We start from the raw sequence: 17718 nt of genomic DNA on the forward strand, positions 1-17718 counted from the left end.
GTATGTAGAAAATAAACTCAGTTACTCAGGAGGGGTACAGAAATGAATAAAATTTATACAGGTAAAGGTAAAGTTCCCTGTGCTGTGCATCTCCGTAGCACCGTGACATGAAGGCACGGGGTAGGACTCCACATATTTTCGTTGTCGGCCATCTTGGAGGTGATGTGATCAGCACCACGCTGCGGCCGCGTTTATCCCCCCGGGTACCATTTGATTTAAGGCTGGGTGGGCCCTAGAGCCGCTTTATGCTGGGATAAAGCCGGAAAAATTCCGATCTTAAGACACCCGCCCGGGTTTCCCGTGTGGCAGTCAGACAGAATCAAATGAGGATAGAATTTCACTAGCAATGCAGAGGTGAAGGTTTCTTCAAACTACCTTGAATCAGGAACAACTTACGACTGCATGATTGTAACAAATGCATCATTTTCCAGGTCTGAGAAAACAGTGTCAAATACTCGTATATACCACATCACCTCGCTTTCCATTTTTTTAAAAAAATGAGTTGAATTCAATATGGTGACCGTCTACTTGGAACACACCAATCTGGTTCCCCCCAAGCCAGTGGTTCTCAACCTTTTTCTGTCTGGGACCCACCTTGAAGGATATTACACTTCATGGGGCCCATAAGCATGGCCTCCGGCATAATTACCTGAAGGGTTGTGTACCGAGTATATAATCATATTGTTTCCTAACATCGAGTACTTTAAGAAGTCCTCTTTTACGCTTGCTTATACAAATTACATATACTACATTCTAGAAAAGTAAATATGTAATTTAGAAGACTAACCGTGAAAAAATTCCAGTGAATTCTTAAAACCACCGCAATCCATTTGTTCATAGGCGGTTAGCTTTGTAATCCAAGCAATCTCGATAGCACGATAGCGATGTGAAATGACTACAGGTGACACCTCTCGGCAATCTCATACACACACACACCCACACCCACACATACATTCTACGCTATGTGTGTGTGTGTGTGTGTGTGTGTAAAGGTAGACAGGTAGAGGGGGACCCTTTGGCAATATTTTGCGGGGGGCCTAAGATTTGTAGATACGGCATTGGCTTTGACGCCAGAGGTCCCAGGTTGGACATGTGAGTGATAATCAATTTCATGATATCATCACCCATCCTCATCTTTGCGATTAGCCAAAAGTGGCAGAAATGCGAAGTAAAATAAACCAAATAAATCAATCAAACATTCCCATCTCACTCAAAGACCTTGTGAATCCAATCCACAACGCTCAATCCGTACTGCTGTCAACCTCGTCACTTGATTCAAGTTCTTCGGAATCCGTGTCTTTCAAATTTATAAAATTTATAAATTTATAATAGTCTTGATGACATCGTCTCTGACTATTTCACGCTGGAAGTCATCTTCTTGTATTTTCTCTGCGTGAGCCACACAATCTGAACACTCGGAAACGCGTATTCTGTCTATTGCTTCGTGAGTCAGTTTCTGTACGTCGGCAATTTTGAAAGTCTTGTTCTTGTCAGCTACGTACCCCTTCACCTGGGCCCAAATCATTTCAATCGGGTTGTACTGACAATGATAAGATGGGAGACGAACAACTCTGTGACCATATTCTCTTGCTATTATATCGATTTCGTAACTTTTGTGAATTGGTGTATGATGTTTCACCAACTGCAACATTTCTGCTCGGGTTTGCGTGCTTGTGTGGGGAATGTTCTTGTTACAGAACCATGCCATAATATCCGCCTTCCTTGTGTTCAAACAAGGCGTTTTATCCACTTGCAAGGAATGTATGCTCGCGTTGTCCATTACAATCACGGATTCGGGAGCGAGAAACGGCAGGAACTGTTCGCAAAACCACTTTCGAAACACGGCAGACGTCATTTCTGAATGATAGTCAGTACTGTTTTTTTGGAGCGGAAAACCAATTTACTTTGGGGCATAAAGCCTGTAGCAGCTGAACCCGCATGACAAACTATAAGACGAGCACCTTTTCCTAATGGCACCTTTAACCCACCAGAACCATCACTCATTCTCCAGCAGCTCGTCTTCGTGTGATTCTGGTTGACCCAGGTTTCATCTAAATAGTATATATTTGCAGTACCAGCTTTCCTGATTTCGTGCATGGTTCTGAGGAACATCACTCTCGCAGCTACAACATCACCCCTCTCCATTAAAAATTTCCTCCCGTCGTTGCCTTTCCTATATCTGAACCCCATGTTTTTTCAAAATGTTTAACACTGACCACGTACTGCCTGCAAACCCAATAGCTTCCTTCAATTTAACCCTAAGTTTCACTGCAGTAGGAAATTTGCCATTTCCGTACATATCAAATATAATATTACGCAATACCCCCTTATTAAAAAAATCCAAGTGCGTAACATTCTTTCGTCGATTACGACGTTTGCCAGGCGAGCGAAAAGAAACCGACCCTGTATCACCGATCGACGACCTGGCTTCCTTCGCAATCGTCTGAACTGTACGCAGACCTCAGGGGGTGCTCGTTCGGCGGCGCAGATCGTATGCGCAGTTGTCCGTGGATGCATGACGTCATCGTCGAAACACTCGGGACGGAAAAGGCTGGTTCCTTATGCAAATATTGAGATATTTGACAAAGAATATCTTCTAAAATATAGTAGCAGGGGAAAAGTTAAAACTTTCACTTTTAAGATTCATCCTTTCTAATCAATTTATCACAAAGTTGATTCAAATGTGCAAAATGGTTTTCAAGAAATCGTGTTACGAAGGAACCCCTGTTTTGTTCTCTCCAGGCTTCCAATGTAAGCGAGTTTTAACTTAAGCGCGTTGGATTTCTTTTTGCTGTATGTTTTGAAATAAGATTATTTTGTTCTTGTCAACTGAAATCATGCCTAAATGCTATGGAAAGCTGTGAAAACTATTATCAGAAAACTAACGGAAGAAATCTAAAATATCACAGCTTGATTGATATAAAAAATGCGGAATGCCCATTTTTGTGAAAAAGGCATTGTGCATATCTAAAAGCAGAACTTTTTAATATTGTATGTAAATGTAAGGGTGTAATAAACGTGGCTGCTTTCCGTAAAATATCACTGCACTCTCAACGTTTCTCTTCTGTATTTTCTTTGACGCCGTCAATAGTTTCAACACGTTGTTTTTTTATATATATTTGTCACATATTTGTTTTCATTAGTATTCTGCTCGTTCTGGCACCTGATCGCAGCAGCTAGGGCTCAAAGGACAGTGCAGTTACACCGAAAGAAGGCTCGGATATGGCAGGCTTCAGAAGTTAACTCATCCAAATTAAATTAAATAAGTATGTGCTCTCTCTAAATTTAAATCATAGTTCACAAACAATTTGATTAAAAGTTTTAAATGTATCTGTTTTATTTAATAGCGTATTAATTGGTGCATTCTTCTCCAGCATAGCTATTGGCAGTGACCACACTACAGGGGGGGCAGGAACGACCCCCTATTCTCGTTCGACAATTTTTCTCTCTCTCTCTCTTATCTGCCCCCAGTAAAACGACAAAAATAAATAAATGAATGGATGCTCTTTTAGCCAAAATATGCATTTTTGTGTCGTACGTAACGGAATAATAAACATGATTGTCCCGGGAAAATATGACTTACCCCTCCATCTTTACTATTGCGCCGTCACTAGCTACAACATATTTTGATTTCTATTGTTCCCACATATTTATTTTAATTTTAGTATTGTGAATCATATTCCACTGTGTTACCTCACGTAGCCACCCCCCCCCCCCACACACACACACACGTAGCCTACGATTTCAGTTTAAGTTTTAGACTAAAGCCCCTATCACACGGAACTGGATTTCTATTTGGAATGCTCTAGTTGACGCTGGACTGGCTACCCATTTGCAAGTTTTCGCCTCACACGGTACTTGTTATACCGTACTTGTCGATAGTCTTTCGTTCCCATAATGGCGGCCGCGCGAGATGTAAACAACGTATCACTTCACACTTTTAAAATACGATAACTATTCAACCGAGAGGAATATCGCATCGCATTAAATGGTTTTAGGTAGAGAAGAACGGCGCTGATAAAATACATACTTTACAACGTTTACTGTACACGTATGGAAGAATATTTTAGCTTTTTCAATTGTAAACATGCCTTTCGTGTTGTATGCACTCGGAAGCCACAGACAAAAAAGGCTACTTTACAAACTCACAGAATATCTTCACATGGCCAAACTTTGCTCTGATTGGCTGTTCCACAGAATCTAGTCGAAGAAGTTAGTAGCAATTAGAACATGTCCTATTCCTCAAAACCAGTCAAGCAGTCAGCCAGGCGGCCATGATTACTAGCCAGAAAGTCAGTTCATCGCCAACTAGGGCATTCTAACTAGAAATCCAGTTCCGTGTGATAGGGGCTTAAGCTTGTCAAATGTCCACTTATATCTTTGTATTCTTGAGCCATTTTAAAAAAAAAATTCGTCCCTTCCTCTGGACTATTTCATAGCAATGTTTTCCCACTGGAAGCCCCTTTACAGATCGAGATCCGGGGCTATAGCCTTCCCAAGCCACCGTCCCCTCCAAATACTCTCTTGGCCTTATGAAAGAAAAATATATGTATTTCTACGAAATATTAATTTGACTTGGCAGTTTCTTTTTTCGAACAGGAATAAGTTTTAAATTTTAATAGCTTATAAATTTACACTAGCAATTTTGAGTAAAGGTTTTGCGTAACTCTAAAAGTACATTTAGAGACTGCAAGGTTAACTCTCGATATATATCAGATATATTAATAATTTTCATCACAACATCTTGTAATAATTATTTGTTACTTCAATAATCTCCTCGCAAATGTTTCTCGCATATTAAAACATAGATGCCATTTTCTGTTTATGTCCCTGTAATGCTGACCTCCGTGGCGAAGTGGTTAGCACAACGCTTTACGATGCCAAGGGCCCCCAGGTTCGAATCCGCGCCCGGGCATGGGTCTACTCTCCTTTCTTCAATTTCATCATATCATCACGCATCCTCATCTTTGCGATTGGCCATATGTGACAGATAAGCGAAATAAAATAAACTAAGTCTATTAATCAATTATTTTTTTAAACTCTTTAATTCTTCTTTAGCATGTCACGTTTTTGTTAAAATTATATTACGATTTGTAAAATGACGAAATTCTAAAGGAGAACACGTAACTTTCTTTGTAGTGCATCGGTCAGAAAGTTTCAGGAATATGGATTTTCCATATACATTTTTTCACATGTACTTTGCACCCTTTTAAAAGTAGCGCGTTTTCAATTATGTTACTAATCATTAAAAGGATGCCTCAATATCATCTTGGAGGATGACAATTATTATTTTCCCCCTCCTAAAGGTAATAATATACTTTCGCTCTTTGAATCTCCCATATAAATGCTAGGGGCCGTCTGCTTCAGCCGAGCTCACTGCTTCTCCGGTGACGTCACACGTTCGTGCAAGTTCGGCAATCTTCGGATGGCTTTACCTAATCTCTATCTACCCAAAGAGAATAAGATTAGGGGAGAGAAATAACTCCCTATCCCTACAATGGAAACATTTTAGCAGACGGCTTGAGATGACGTCAGAAATTTTGAAACAAACTGGCCAATGAGGAACAGGCAGGTGGACTGGTGCTGCCGCCGCCGTCTAGGTACCGAACTACGTTGGTTGCCATAGCAACGCAGCAAGCACGCTATATGCAGACGTCTTTCAGATTCAACACTACAGTCAATTGGATATTGAATTTAGTAGTTTCGTGTTGCGCAAAACATTAAAGGACTGAAATATGTTGTTCGATTATTAAAATCAATTAATTGTCTATACTTTAAGGATATACTTATCTATTTTGATAATAGTTATCACTAGGGCTAGGATCATTTTCATGACAGAATATTTTTTTAGGGTAAGGGTGATATGTTCCCTGAACATGTAGACATTCATATTATGAAGAAACTAATTAAATTAAGGTGCTTATTAAGGGCATATTTGGCCATTTCTACGTGATAAGCATATTTTGATGAATTTTCGGTCATATTCAGCATATTTTTAAATTTTCAACAAATATAGTCATTTTTGAAGTGGATTCGCTCTTACTCCCATTTTTACTCGAGTTTTTTTCCACTGTATTAAGATCTTTTGCATTTTTCTTTGAAAATTCAGAGAAAGTATTCATTGTGTATTGCAACTCGGGTCCATAAAGTGAACTAAAATAGTACATACGTGCAAATATGTCTGCATTTAGATGTTGATGTTTGAAACAGTCCAGTTATAAGGGCATATTTTGTAAAATTTTGGGTCATAAGAGCATATTTTATTTTTTATATTTTGGTGATTTTTAGGTCATAAAAATCCTAGCCCTAGTTATCACTATGATATGAGTAAATTAATTTGTACCCATGAGATCAGTTTTATTATGTATTTTTTTGTTGCTCCCCGAAAAATTGTCTTTTCATAATTTTAGGCACAATTTCGGACACTTCATGCAGCTGCAATAAAATTGTAAACCTATATAAATTCGAAGTCGAGAATGTTCTTGAGAGTGGGGAAAAAGCACAATTAGTGCATGAAACCATGCTCCCCTATCGTTCCTACAAACTAAAACCAGTATTTCCTTATTTACTTGTTTAACAGTAGAAAAGCACAAGTAAATAAACAAATAAAACATATAAATGACAACCATTCAGTACATAGGAGGATTGTCCAAAATGCAGCCTGAGAGTTTCTTCTGGCTTGCTAAAGTTACTTTAGTACTTATGAAACCTCATTATTTTTATTCTGAGGTATTATCTTCGCTGAAAGAAAAATGCAACAAGACCTGCAACCAACTGTTCCATCGGCCTCATTGGCAGTACGCATGAAAATCTTGAAGTACCCTGGTGTATACAGGGGAAAAAAGGTTGTTTCTTCACACTTATAAATATTTTTTAAAGCAATAATAGTATGCACAATGTCTTCAAGATACTGAAAATTGCACTGGCAAAATGTCCATTTTTGGTAACAAGAAATGGAAATTTTTAGCCTGCTACTCATCCTATATGAAGAAAATCTAGTACTCTGGATAATTAATTTGAGCTATAATCATAATTCAGATAGTTACTTATCAACTTTAATTCAGATAGTTACTTATCAACTTCATAGTGTCATTATGAATCAAATTTATTTTTAAAACTTTCCTACTTACCGACTTTTACGTAAAAAATCCCCCTTCTTTTGTATTTTGAAAATATTTACGTAGTTAACAAACATTGTTTGGAACATACTGGAACCAAGTTGTAAAACGGTCCCATACACTTCCATCTTTGAATGTTAGTTAATCATGTCTGCTGCTGGTCGGGAGGGAAGAGGAGATGCAGCAACACAGGGTGCTCTCTTTCTAACAACACACACAAAAAACGATGGTTGACTACGATATGCATGCAGGAGTAGCGCAGATAAAGAATGCATGAATTTTTCATACATCTTAAAAACATACCTGGTGCTAAATCTCTCTCCCATCCTCACAACCTAAAAGTGTAATCAAGGCCAAACCTGTGCATTAGACCTGACTTCAATACCTGGTTGAAGCAGTGGTTCAAATCCTACTAAACTGTAGTTTCAGTCCTGATTAGCATAAGTGGAACTAAAAACACACAAACCATAAATTCAGTTCGCTTACAGGTGTTTCTACTGTTCAATGAAAAAAAATCATCAAAGGAGTAAGTGCCCAAGAATAAATTAATGCAGAAACTGACTTCACCACTATCATGCAACAATAAAGATGTCAAGCAGTCCAAATACATAGACTGGCCATTTTCATTTACAGGCTATTTGCCCACAAGGAGGAGGCTCCCTTTGTTTTAAAAAAAGTTTACTTTGGTGGCCCCTTCATTACATAAATGAACATAAGAAATTAAATAAATAGCTATGAAAACTTATCGAATGTTACATATTCCTCAGTAAGATTCTGCTAATTCTTACTAAAAGTATGCACGTATTTTACTTGAACATATGCATTGCAGAGACTGCACAAATAATGATTTTGTTAGCTTATTTGCATTACATGAACAGTGTACTTACTGTATTATGTCCCCATATTGTGTTACTTTGTATATTCATTAAACAAGTGAAAGGTGTAACAATTCTTTTGTGTAACAAAAAAATCACTAGATTTTTTAATGCAAAAATGATTTTTTTTAGATTCTACCATGGTAATGAACATGGGAGTGTCTATATAATACCTAAATAAAAGCAATCATTCCTTCCTCTCCTTTCATTAAGTGAAACAAGTGTAATTCACTAAAAATCATGTAAATTCAGAGTAAAAAAGAGGCCACATGTGAAGTACATGTAGGTTCAAATCTGATGACACCACCATCAAAATGCCAACTCACGGAAGATCCCCTGCTCACTTTATTAAAACTTATTTTCACATTTCCACATTTTAACAATTATTTCCAGGACATTCTGTAATGGTTCTATTTCTTTTACTTACATTTCGGTAAGTTTTTAATGATACCAACCTTGCGTTCTGAAGTCACTGTGGGATGGTTTCATTGTTAGGCTAAATGCATAAGTTGTTAGGTTAGGCTTATTAGTATTAGCTCTCTGTGCATAAATAATACATTTGCAGTGTATTTATGCTAAGAGAACCAAACTTGACAACGTAGGCATATCACGTCTGACGTCATAACACAAGGTTGGTATCGCCATCTGCGAGAAGGAAGACCTCTCGGAAATACTTAATCGTTGGCTCCTATTTTTTTAAGAAAAAAATCTTACATGCAGCTACCTGTTGTAGCAAATTGGTGGCTAACAATATGGAAAAATCCAAATAAATATAAGTAGACACTGGAACTCACTTTTCACAACAGCTCTTGGATGTGCACTTTGCATTATGTGCCACTCCTGTTAAAACTTGCTGAAACACATGGAGGTACTTACCCTGAAGCTGTTTTAGTTAGTTTTCACCCCCACCCCCAAATGTAAGTTTTCTATGGAATATCTTGGTAAAGTCAGAAGTGTCTTCACCACAACATGTCAACTATACTGCTAAAAAAAAAAGTCTTCAATATTCGATATGGAGAATTATTTCCACCACCGAGGCGAGCATCTGGGCTATTTTCACCAGATGTTGAAGATCAGAAATTACACAATCAGGTATTGAAAGTATTTATGGAAGAAATTTTAATGCTAACAGCCATAAACCTGAGCTGCGTAAGACTGCAGAATATGGGCTGCTTAGGAGGAACGTGGTTCATAATTTTTTGGTAATGTTTTGTAGTTAGTAATTGGGAAAAGTAAGTTTGAAGGTACGGAAAATTTTATTTCCTTGAAAAAACTAGAAATACCCATGCAGGTTGGGTGCTCTTGGAAGGAAAAAGTGACATGGTGGTGCACATTCCTGCACAAATTTAGTGAAAGCAAAAAATTCCTACGTTGTTAGGTAGCTAGGTTTAGTTCTCTTAGCCTGAATAATAATTTGTCATTGCATTTATGCTAATAAAACCTAACCTTGTAGGCATTCCTCATCGAAATAATTAAAGTAGCTGTGCGTAAACAATATGGACGCGAACGAATAGAGAAATGCATTATTTTAGTAGCAGGAAAAACATTTTTCATTGTGTTTATGCAATTGGAACCGAACCTACCAAGTCTAAGCTAACCTTGTAGGCATTCCTCGTCGAAATAATTAAAGTAGCTTTTCGTAAACAATATGGACGCGAACGAATAGAGAAATGCATTATTTTAGTAGCAGGAAAAACATTTTTCATTGTATTTAAGCTATTGGAACCCAACCTAACCTGTAGGCATTCCTCATCGAAATAATTAAAGTAGCTGTTCGTAAACAATATGGACGCGAACGAATAGAGAAATTCATTATTTTAGTAGCAGGAAAAACATTTCTCATTGTGTTTATGCTATTGGAACCCAACCTACCAGGTCTAACCTAACCTTGTAGGCATTCCTCATCGAAATAATTAAAGTAGCTGTGCATAAACAATATGGACGCAAACGAATAGAGAAATGCATTTATTTAGTAGCAGGAAAAACATTTTTCATTGTGTTTATGCTATTGGAACCCAACCTAACCTGTAGGCATTCCTCATCGAAATAATTAAAGTAGCTGTGCATAAACAATATGGACGCGAAGGAATAGAGAAATGCATTATTTTAGCAGCAGGAAAAACATTTTTCATTGTGTTTATGCTATTGGAACCCAACCTAACAGGTCTAACCTAACCTTGTAGGCATTCCTCATCGAAATAATTAAAGTAGCTGTCCGTAAACAATATTGACGCGAACGAATAGAGAAATGCATTATTTTAGTAGCAGGAAAAACATTTTTCATTGTAATTATGCTATTGGAACCCGACCTAACCTAACCTTGTAGGCATTCCTCGTCGAAATAATTAAAGTAGCTTTTCGTAAACAATATGGACGCGAACGAATAGAGAAATGCATTATTTTAGTAGCAGGAAAAACATTTTTCATTGTGTTTATGCTATTGGAACCCAACCTAACAGACCTAACCTTGTAGGCATTCCTCGTCGAAATAAAGTAACTGCGTAAATAATATGGACGCGAACGAATAAGAGAAATGCAATATTTTAGTAGCAGGAAAAACAAAACAAATGACAGCAACTGTGTGTAAACAATATGGATGCGAACGAATGGAGAAATGCATTGCTTTTAGCAGCAGTAAAAACATTTTTTACATGCAATAATATAGGCTAATAGTAATCGGAAAAGTAACACCGGAAAATGGAATTAGAAGGTACGTAATTTTTTTAATCTATTTAGAGGCAAAAAGCAGCCCATGTTCTGTAGTGAGACCCTGAGCTGCCTAACCTAACAACATTAGCATTCACTGACATAGCAGCAGCAGTCCATATCAGAATACCTGGTGGTATTTTTTCAAACTCCATGAATATAAATGCACACTAACGTAAGTTTGATTCACATCAACAATTATATCCATGTAAAAGACCAAGCCAGGTCATAGATCATACACATGCAGAGTTTTAAAACCTGGTGAAAATAGCCCGAAAGCTAGCTTCACAGCGATGAAGCAAGTCCCTCCATTATAATATATGGTTGTGCTTTTAAATATATTTCCTGTGTTATTTCCACCCCAATATATTCTCCTGTTTAATGCCTACACCTTAGTAAGGAAAAAGAACAAACCAAATAGAATTACTCTCTTAGAATTCATTATTCCATCCATGTATACACTAGAACCACGTATCTTAGCACACTACATGAAACCACAAAGCAGCCACAAATAAACACTAATCAAAACAGATCATCACCATGCTCCCTGCATTTGTGTAGATTCACATAACCACCATAAAAAGTATCCTATTGTCTTCACTCCCTTTTGATGTACATACTATTACTACTAACACTATACACTGTCTGGAAACACAATCTTCAATGAAATCATATATCATCTTTATATAAAAATTTCTTCATTCACTAACACTGTACGGTACGTATAAACAGAATTGACCCCTTTCACCTCAATGGAGATTCACTAACAAGATAAAAATCGACCACACTGAAACATTTTTCAGTATTATTGTTGCAGAAAACAGGCAGGGTATTCTTTTCACAGATAAAGCGAAATGTGTCCTTGCAGTCCAGACTTTCCATTCCATTCAACACCTGTGAATATCTGTAATAAAAAAACACGAAATTTTAGTATTTTAATAAAAAGAAAAATACATTTACAATCACAGTATATACTATAATATAAATTAAATAACATTTTATATCTCTATGTATTTAGTGAATGACAACCACTCTTTCACAAGCTTGAACTGTTACCGTGCTGGTATTATTTTGAATCTTTCTATATCTTTAATTTTTGTTTTGCCTTTATTTCCCAAATTATTATATTTTTAAAGTTCAAGCTTGTGAAAGAGTGGTTGTCATTCACTAAATACATAGAGATATAAAATGTTATTTAAGGTAACAGTTTCATGCATCGGAGACACATTTCTTCAATTTTACACAAGAAACTACTTACGGAAATGAGTTTCTCCAAGGTTTATAACCTCCGTCGATATATATTCTTCCTAAAACTTCATCCTACAATGCAGCAGAACAATAAATAATCACTTTTCATGTAATAATATTGCGCATTTTGTGAAAATCGACAACATTATGCCGTTGTTTCCAAGATGTACCTGCAGATGGCTCTAGCGTCGGAAGTCGCGATCTCGCTAGTGGAATCAGGGTTTCCAAACGAGCGATTTTTTTCGAGAAACGCGAGTTTTTTTTCTTCGAGAAACGCGCGGTTTTTTGTCGAGAAAGGAAAATGGTTTTTCGATGAATTTAGGGGTGAAATGGGTGCTAATGGAACCTAACCTAACAGGCCTAACCTAACCTCGTGTGAATGGTTCGTGGGGCTACCCGTGGATGGTTTTTGGGGCTAACGTCAATGGTTTGTGGGGCTACCCGTGGATGGTTTTTAGGGCTAACGTCAATGGTTTGTGGGGCTACCCGTGGATGGTTTTTGGGGCTAACGTCAATGGTTTGTGGGGCTACCCGTGCATGGTTTTTGAGGCTAACGTCAATGGTTTGTGGGGCTACCCGTGGATGGTTTTTGGGGCTTTTTACAACTTTCATGCACAATGGAGTTGGAAACATTGATATTCGAAAACAAAAGAAGCGTTACAATTCGCAAAGCAAGCGATATCACACCGTGACGTGCTTTCCGTAGCATTAAGGAAAATGGTTTATTTTAGTAGAAAAAGTGTTTGTTTTCGTGCAAAAAGCATATTGGCACCTTCCACTATGTTCCGCAATACATAATTATTAAGTACAAACCACGAGAAAGATAAAATATCGGATTTAAATGTGTCTCCGATGCATGAAACTGTTAATATACCGCGTGTGCGTTGTAATGTTTATTTGGTTTCCCATTTCTTTCAATGATAAATTTGGTCTCACTTGTCTGTGCACACACCAAAGCATAGCATCATTTTATTTTCCACCCATGAAAGTATATATATCCCCATATCATATATTTGCTTAATTTGTTGTTACATAGGAACTAAAATACACGTGAAGAAGCAACTACACACACAAATACGTACCTCTCTCTTATATAGTATGTATATCCATCGCTTGTTTCCAGCATATTCGGTCAAACATCATTACAAACTGCTTCAAATAATTATCAATCTTCATAGTTTCAATTTTTGACAACATTAACCCGAACTAGAACGAACTATGATACTCTAGTTCGACGTCAACGGTAGCAGCTCAACGAAACCAGACAATCGTTATTTCAAATTCGAATACACTCACGCGATGCTGCATTCATTTATTAACAGTAGAGCGCATGTTAGTTCACTGCAGCGTTGCCAGGTCAGATTTTTAAAAATCGGGAGATCGTCCCCTCAAAAATCAGGAGATTTGCTTAAAAAATCAGAAGAACTAATAATAGCGGATTGTCAACGTTCTGGGGGGGGGGGGTGTAGAATGGGAAAAGCTTTCCACTATCATTATTGAACATTAATTATTAATTTTAGAAGTCAAAAGATAAATTTATTACTGTTATGTTAATACAAATTTTATTATGAATTTCACTTCAAGGGGTACGATAACTCCACCCCCTTAATTCACCTAAGGTAAAGGTACAGTTTCCCCCAACCAGTGGCGATGATCGGGTGCCAAAACTGAGGGGGTGCAAGGATTGCCCCCCTCCTAATCGCCGGCACTGCTCCTACACATTGCAAAAGGCAGTGACATTACTGGAAAAAATCCGACCTCGATTTTCTGTTCATCTCTCACAAATATTCTAAAATAAGTTGTGACTGTGCGTGGATTTATGTACTTGGCGTTTAAAAGTTTATGGAAACATTTCGTGATTTTTGTATTAACTAGGACTAGAGCTTAAACCACTACGCATTCGGGGATATATTTTTTAAATATTCTACCTGATAATACCTTAGATTGCTTTTCTTTAAAACTAGCCAAAGTTACAGGATATAAGAAAGATCACACTTTTTTTAACAACATATTCAAAGCATACTCGCATTCATGGTAATGGAGAAGAGCTATCATGCCTGAACCCCCGAAATATCCCAGTCCCAGTCCGGGATTCGAACCCGGGGCTCAGTATCAGACAAGTCGCAGATTTTTTCTTCAACTTTTTTCCCAGTTACTCCAGACAATGTAAATGTTAATTAAATCAGCTTTTTGCATTCGAGGATTACCTGGTATAAAATCTGGAAAGGGAATTTCTACCGTCACAGTATTGACTGAGTATAAAAGGACATAAGACCAATTGTAATAGTTGTTACGCTCAGAAATAGCTTAAGATAAACAACGCTATAAAAACATGAACTATTATTCAGGAAAAATAAAACTGCGACGTATAAGTCTGCAACAGCAGTCTACTAAGCCGACTTCCGTGGCTGAGTGGTTAGCAGAGAGCTATGACATCAGGGATCCCGTCTCGGGATCGAATCTCGGCCTGGGCATGGTTGTCCCTTCATCAATTTCATCATATCATCACTCATCCTTGTCTTCGCGACCAGCCAAAAGTGGCAGAAATGCGAAGTAAAATAAACCAAATCAATCAATCAACAGTTTGCTAAGAGCTTCTGTAACCATAACCTTTGACCGCATTCGTAATGTGGACTCCTTTTTTTTATCAGAGTTAAAAACCTGAACCTGTATCTACTTTAGCATTTGCAATAAACACTACCATAAAACTAAATACTTGGGTGGCAACATTGGTATTTAGTTGTAACCAGTTTCCTCCCCTTTGACAAAAACCTCAATGGGGAAAGTTAGGACACCCGCCTTGGAGTTCACAATGCACAAAGGACTCAAGAAGCCGCGGGTCTTTCCCAGTGTCATCAAGCCTGGTATGACCATCCTCCCCCCACCTCTCTCTCTGCGGAATATTCATGGGTCTTTGCATTCCATCAGCTGAATATGTAAATTTTAAATCAACTTTCGATTTTTAAAAATATTTGTTCATTAGAAATATTTAAGGAAGCAAAAAATCAGGAGATTTCCACAAATTCCTGAAACTTGTCAGGAGATCAGTAGATCGTGCTGAAAATCAGGAAATCTCCTGCGAAATCAGTAGACCTGGCAACACTGGTTCACTGTACCTAAGGTGCGACGTCGCTAGTGTCGCAGACCTCGAGAGATGAAGTGCGCATGCGCGGCGTAATTTCCATTTTTAGGCGGACTCGGCGCTCTTTCCGTGTATACTTTTTGTATCTACCTTGCGCAGACCTATCCCACATGCAGCCGCTGTACGCCCCTGACATTTGGCAACACTGCTCCCTGACGAACACGAGGCACTGTCTGCACTGCGAGATTCACTTTGGAAGAACTGATACACTTTGTACACCATATCTCGCGCTTGTTTGTGTACAACACGACTCTTAGGTGTTTCTGTAGCCATCTTGCACACGTATATTGACAAATTTTTGTGATCACACTGAAGAAACACGAACAGTCACAACGAAAACCAAACCGATTCTTGCCGCTCGAAAAACAAAAGAACGACATCGCGCGTTTTCCACGGCAGTCTGTACTTCCTCCTTTTGCTACTGCGCATCGAGGCTTGTTCAAGGTCAGCCGCTTTCATATAGCTCTGCGACTCTAACTAGTAGCAACCACAATGTAGTAGAAAAAGGTTAGAATGGTTTGAGTTTCTGTGGTAAGGAAAAGGAAGATAATGTTTATAAGTTATAAACAATATGCACTTTTCTATTGGGCGAACTGAAAATAGGTTCTTTTAACAGTTGAACCTTGCGTCTGCTGTCAAATTACCAAGGAGGGTACAGGGAGTACAAATCGATTTACGGATTTAGGGGGATACAGTACCCCCTTCAAAAATTTAGGGGGGTACAATGTACCCCTGTACCCCCCCCCCCGTTCATGCGCCACTGCAGGTTTTAGAACATTTCAGACAACGTTACCTTGACTTGTAACATCCCACTGAACACGTATCCATTGACGAGGCTATTGTTCTTTACAAGGGTAAAGTGCTGTTCAAACAATATAGTCCAAAGAAGCACAAGCGATTTGGCATCAAGCTATACTTGCTCTGTGACTCTTTGGGATATACGTTTGATATTCTAGTTTATCTTGGAAAGGACAGAGGAAGACAGACTGGAACTGTGACACCCACCCATGCCCTGGTCATCGAACTAAGTAGGAGAGTTCAAGGAATTAGCCATAAATTGTTTATGGACAATTACTTCACCTCCCCCCGACCTTTTTGATGATCTCGCAACAAAGCACGTGCGGGTGGGACTGTCAATAAAAATCGGCGTTCCATGCCCATTGACTTCAAGACAAGCAAGACAAAACGTGGTGACCTGACGAAGGGAGATTTGACAGCTGTACGGTGGCGCGACAAATGTGACGTCCTTGTGCTGACGAATTACCACAAGCCCCCCCCCCCCCGCACAAGGAAACTTTGGTGACGACCACGGTAACCCCTTGAAACCCAAAATTATACTTGACTATAATAGACATATGGGTTACGTGGACAAAGCTGACAAGATAACATGTACCTATCTGACTGGCAGACGGACAATCAAGTGGACGAACAAACTCTTCTTCTATCTTGTAAACTAGTCCATCCTGAACGCTCACATCCTCCTCAAACACTTCTCCCGAAATCACTCACATTGTGATTTCAGGATAAGTTTGATCGAGGACCTGGCTAAACGGGGGAAAGCGGAGCCTTTGCCTGGTGCCGATCTCGCACCACCTCTCGAGTTGGTGAGAAGAGAAGCTTTTTCGAGGAAAAGCGGGCAATCAACAATTTCTGAATGTATTTGATGTGCTGATTAGGAATATTTTGTTTGCCACTCTCGATTTTGGTGTTATATGCTTCAAATCGCTAAAAAAAAACAAAATGGCGGCCATACGAAATTACTTCCTATTAACTTTTGAAGGAGCAGAAACAAAATAGTGATCTTGGTGTCAAACATTATGTTTTTGGGTATGCTGAATCCAAATATTATGTTTTCTAATCTGAAATTTTAAGCTATGTGCTCCAAATCGCTAAGAAAACAAAATGGCGGCCATACGAAATGAGTTTCTAATAACTTTTGAGGGAGCAGAAAGAAAATAGTGATTTTAGTGTCAAACATTATGTTTTTGGGTATGCTGAATTCAAATATTATGTTTTCTAATCTGTAATTTTAAGCTATGTGCACCAAATCGCTAAAAACAAAATGGCGGCCATACGAAATGAGTCCTATTAACTTTTGAAGGAGCAGAAACAAAATAGTGATCTTGGTGTCAAACATTAGGATGCTTTTGGGTATGCTGAATCCAAATATTATGTTTTCTAATCTGAAATTTTAAGCTGTTTGTTCCAAATCGCTAAAAAACAAAATGGCGACTACGTGCATTCATGCAATGTTTCGTATCCATACTTTTGAACTAAGAATAAAACAGTGTAACAGTAGGTTTCTAATACAGAAAAAAGTATAGAACATTGCTATAGTAAAGATGCAAAATAATAATATTATTCAAAGCGTAAGAACATGTTGAAATATTAACAGTACCAGTGTATGATAAATCCGCACGTTATCCTCATTCAACCTTATTTTGCCTACAAAAGTAGTATAACATTTTTCTAGTCACGGATATTCATGCACTCCTTAGCGCCAGTATCTGCACATTTGCAAGCTGCAGTAGCTACATACAAGCTGGCCTTTCCTGCAGGAACATGTAGCGGATATACAGCCACCCAAACATCCACAGGTGACAATGTCGTAGCAGGGTTGTGGAATTGG

General features: G+C 38.2%; 1 protein-coding gene across 1 annotated transcript; it reads right to left on the minus strand.

The window, feature by feature from the left end:
• Nucleotides 1-1315: 1315 nt before the first annotated feature.
• On the minus strand, nt 1316-1855 carry LOC145987493 (uncharacterized). The gene has a single exon (XM_083121902.1). It carries the CDS (start codon nt 1853-1855, stop codon nt 1316-1318), a length of 540 nt encoding a protein of 179 aa, XP_082978028.1.
• Between the last annotated feature and the right edge of the window lie 15863 nt (nt 1856-17718).

The sequence above is a fragment of the Lepisma saccharinum genome, chromosome 1 (assembly GCF_977018435.1).
Source record: "Lepisma saccharinum chromosome 1, izLepSacc3.1, whole genome shotgun sequence".
Lineage (NCBI taxonomy): Eukaryota > Metazoa > Arthropoda > Insecta > Zygentoma > Lepismatidae > Lepisma > Lepisma saccharinum.

What these genes read in the sequence shown, in the direction of transcription:
- LOC145987493 (XM_083121902.1), bottom strand. Translation starts at nt 1,855, where the DNA reads ATGACGTCTGCCGTGTTTCGAAAGTGGTTTTGCGAACAGTTCCTGCCG.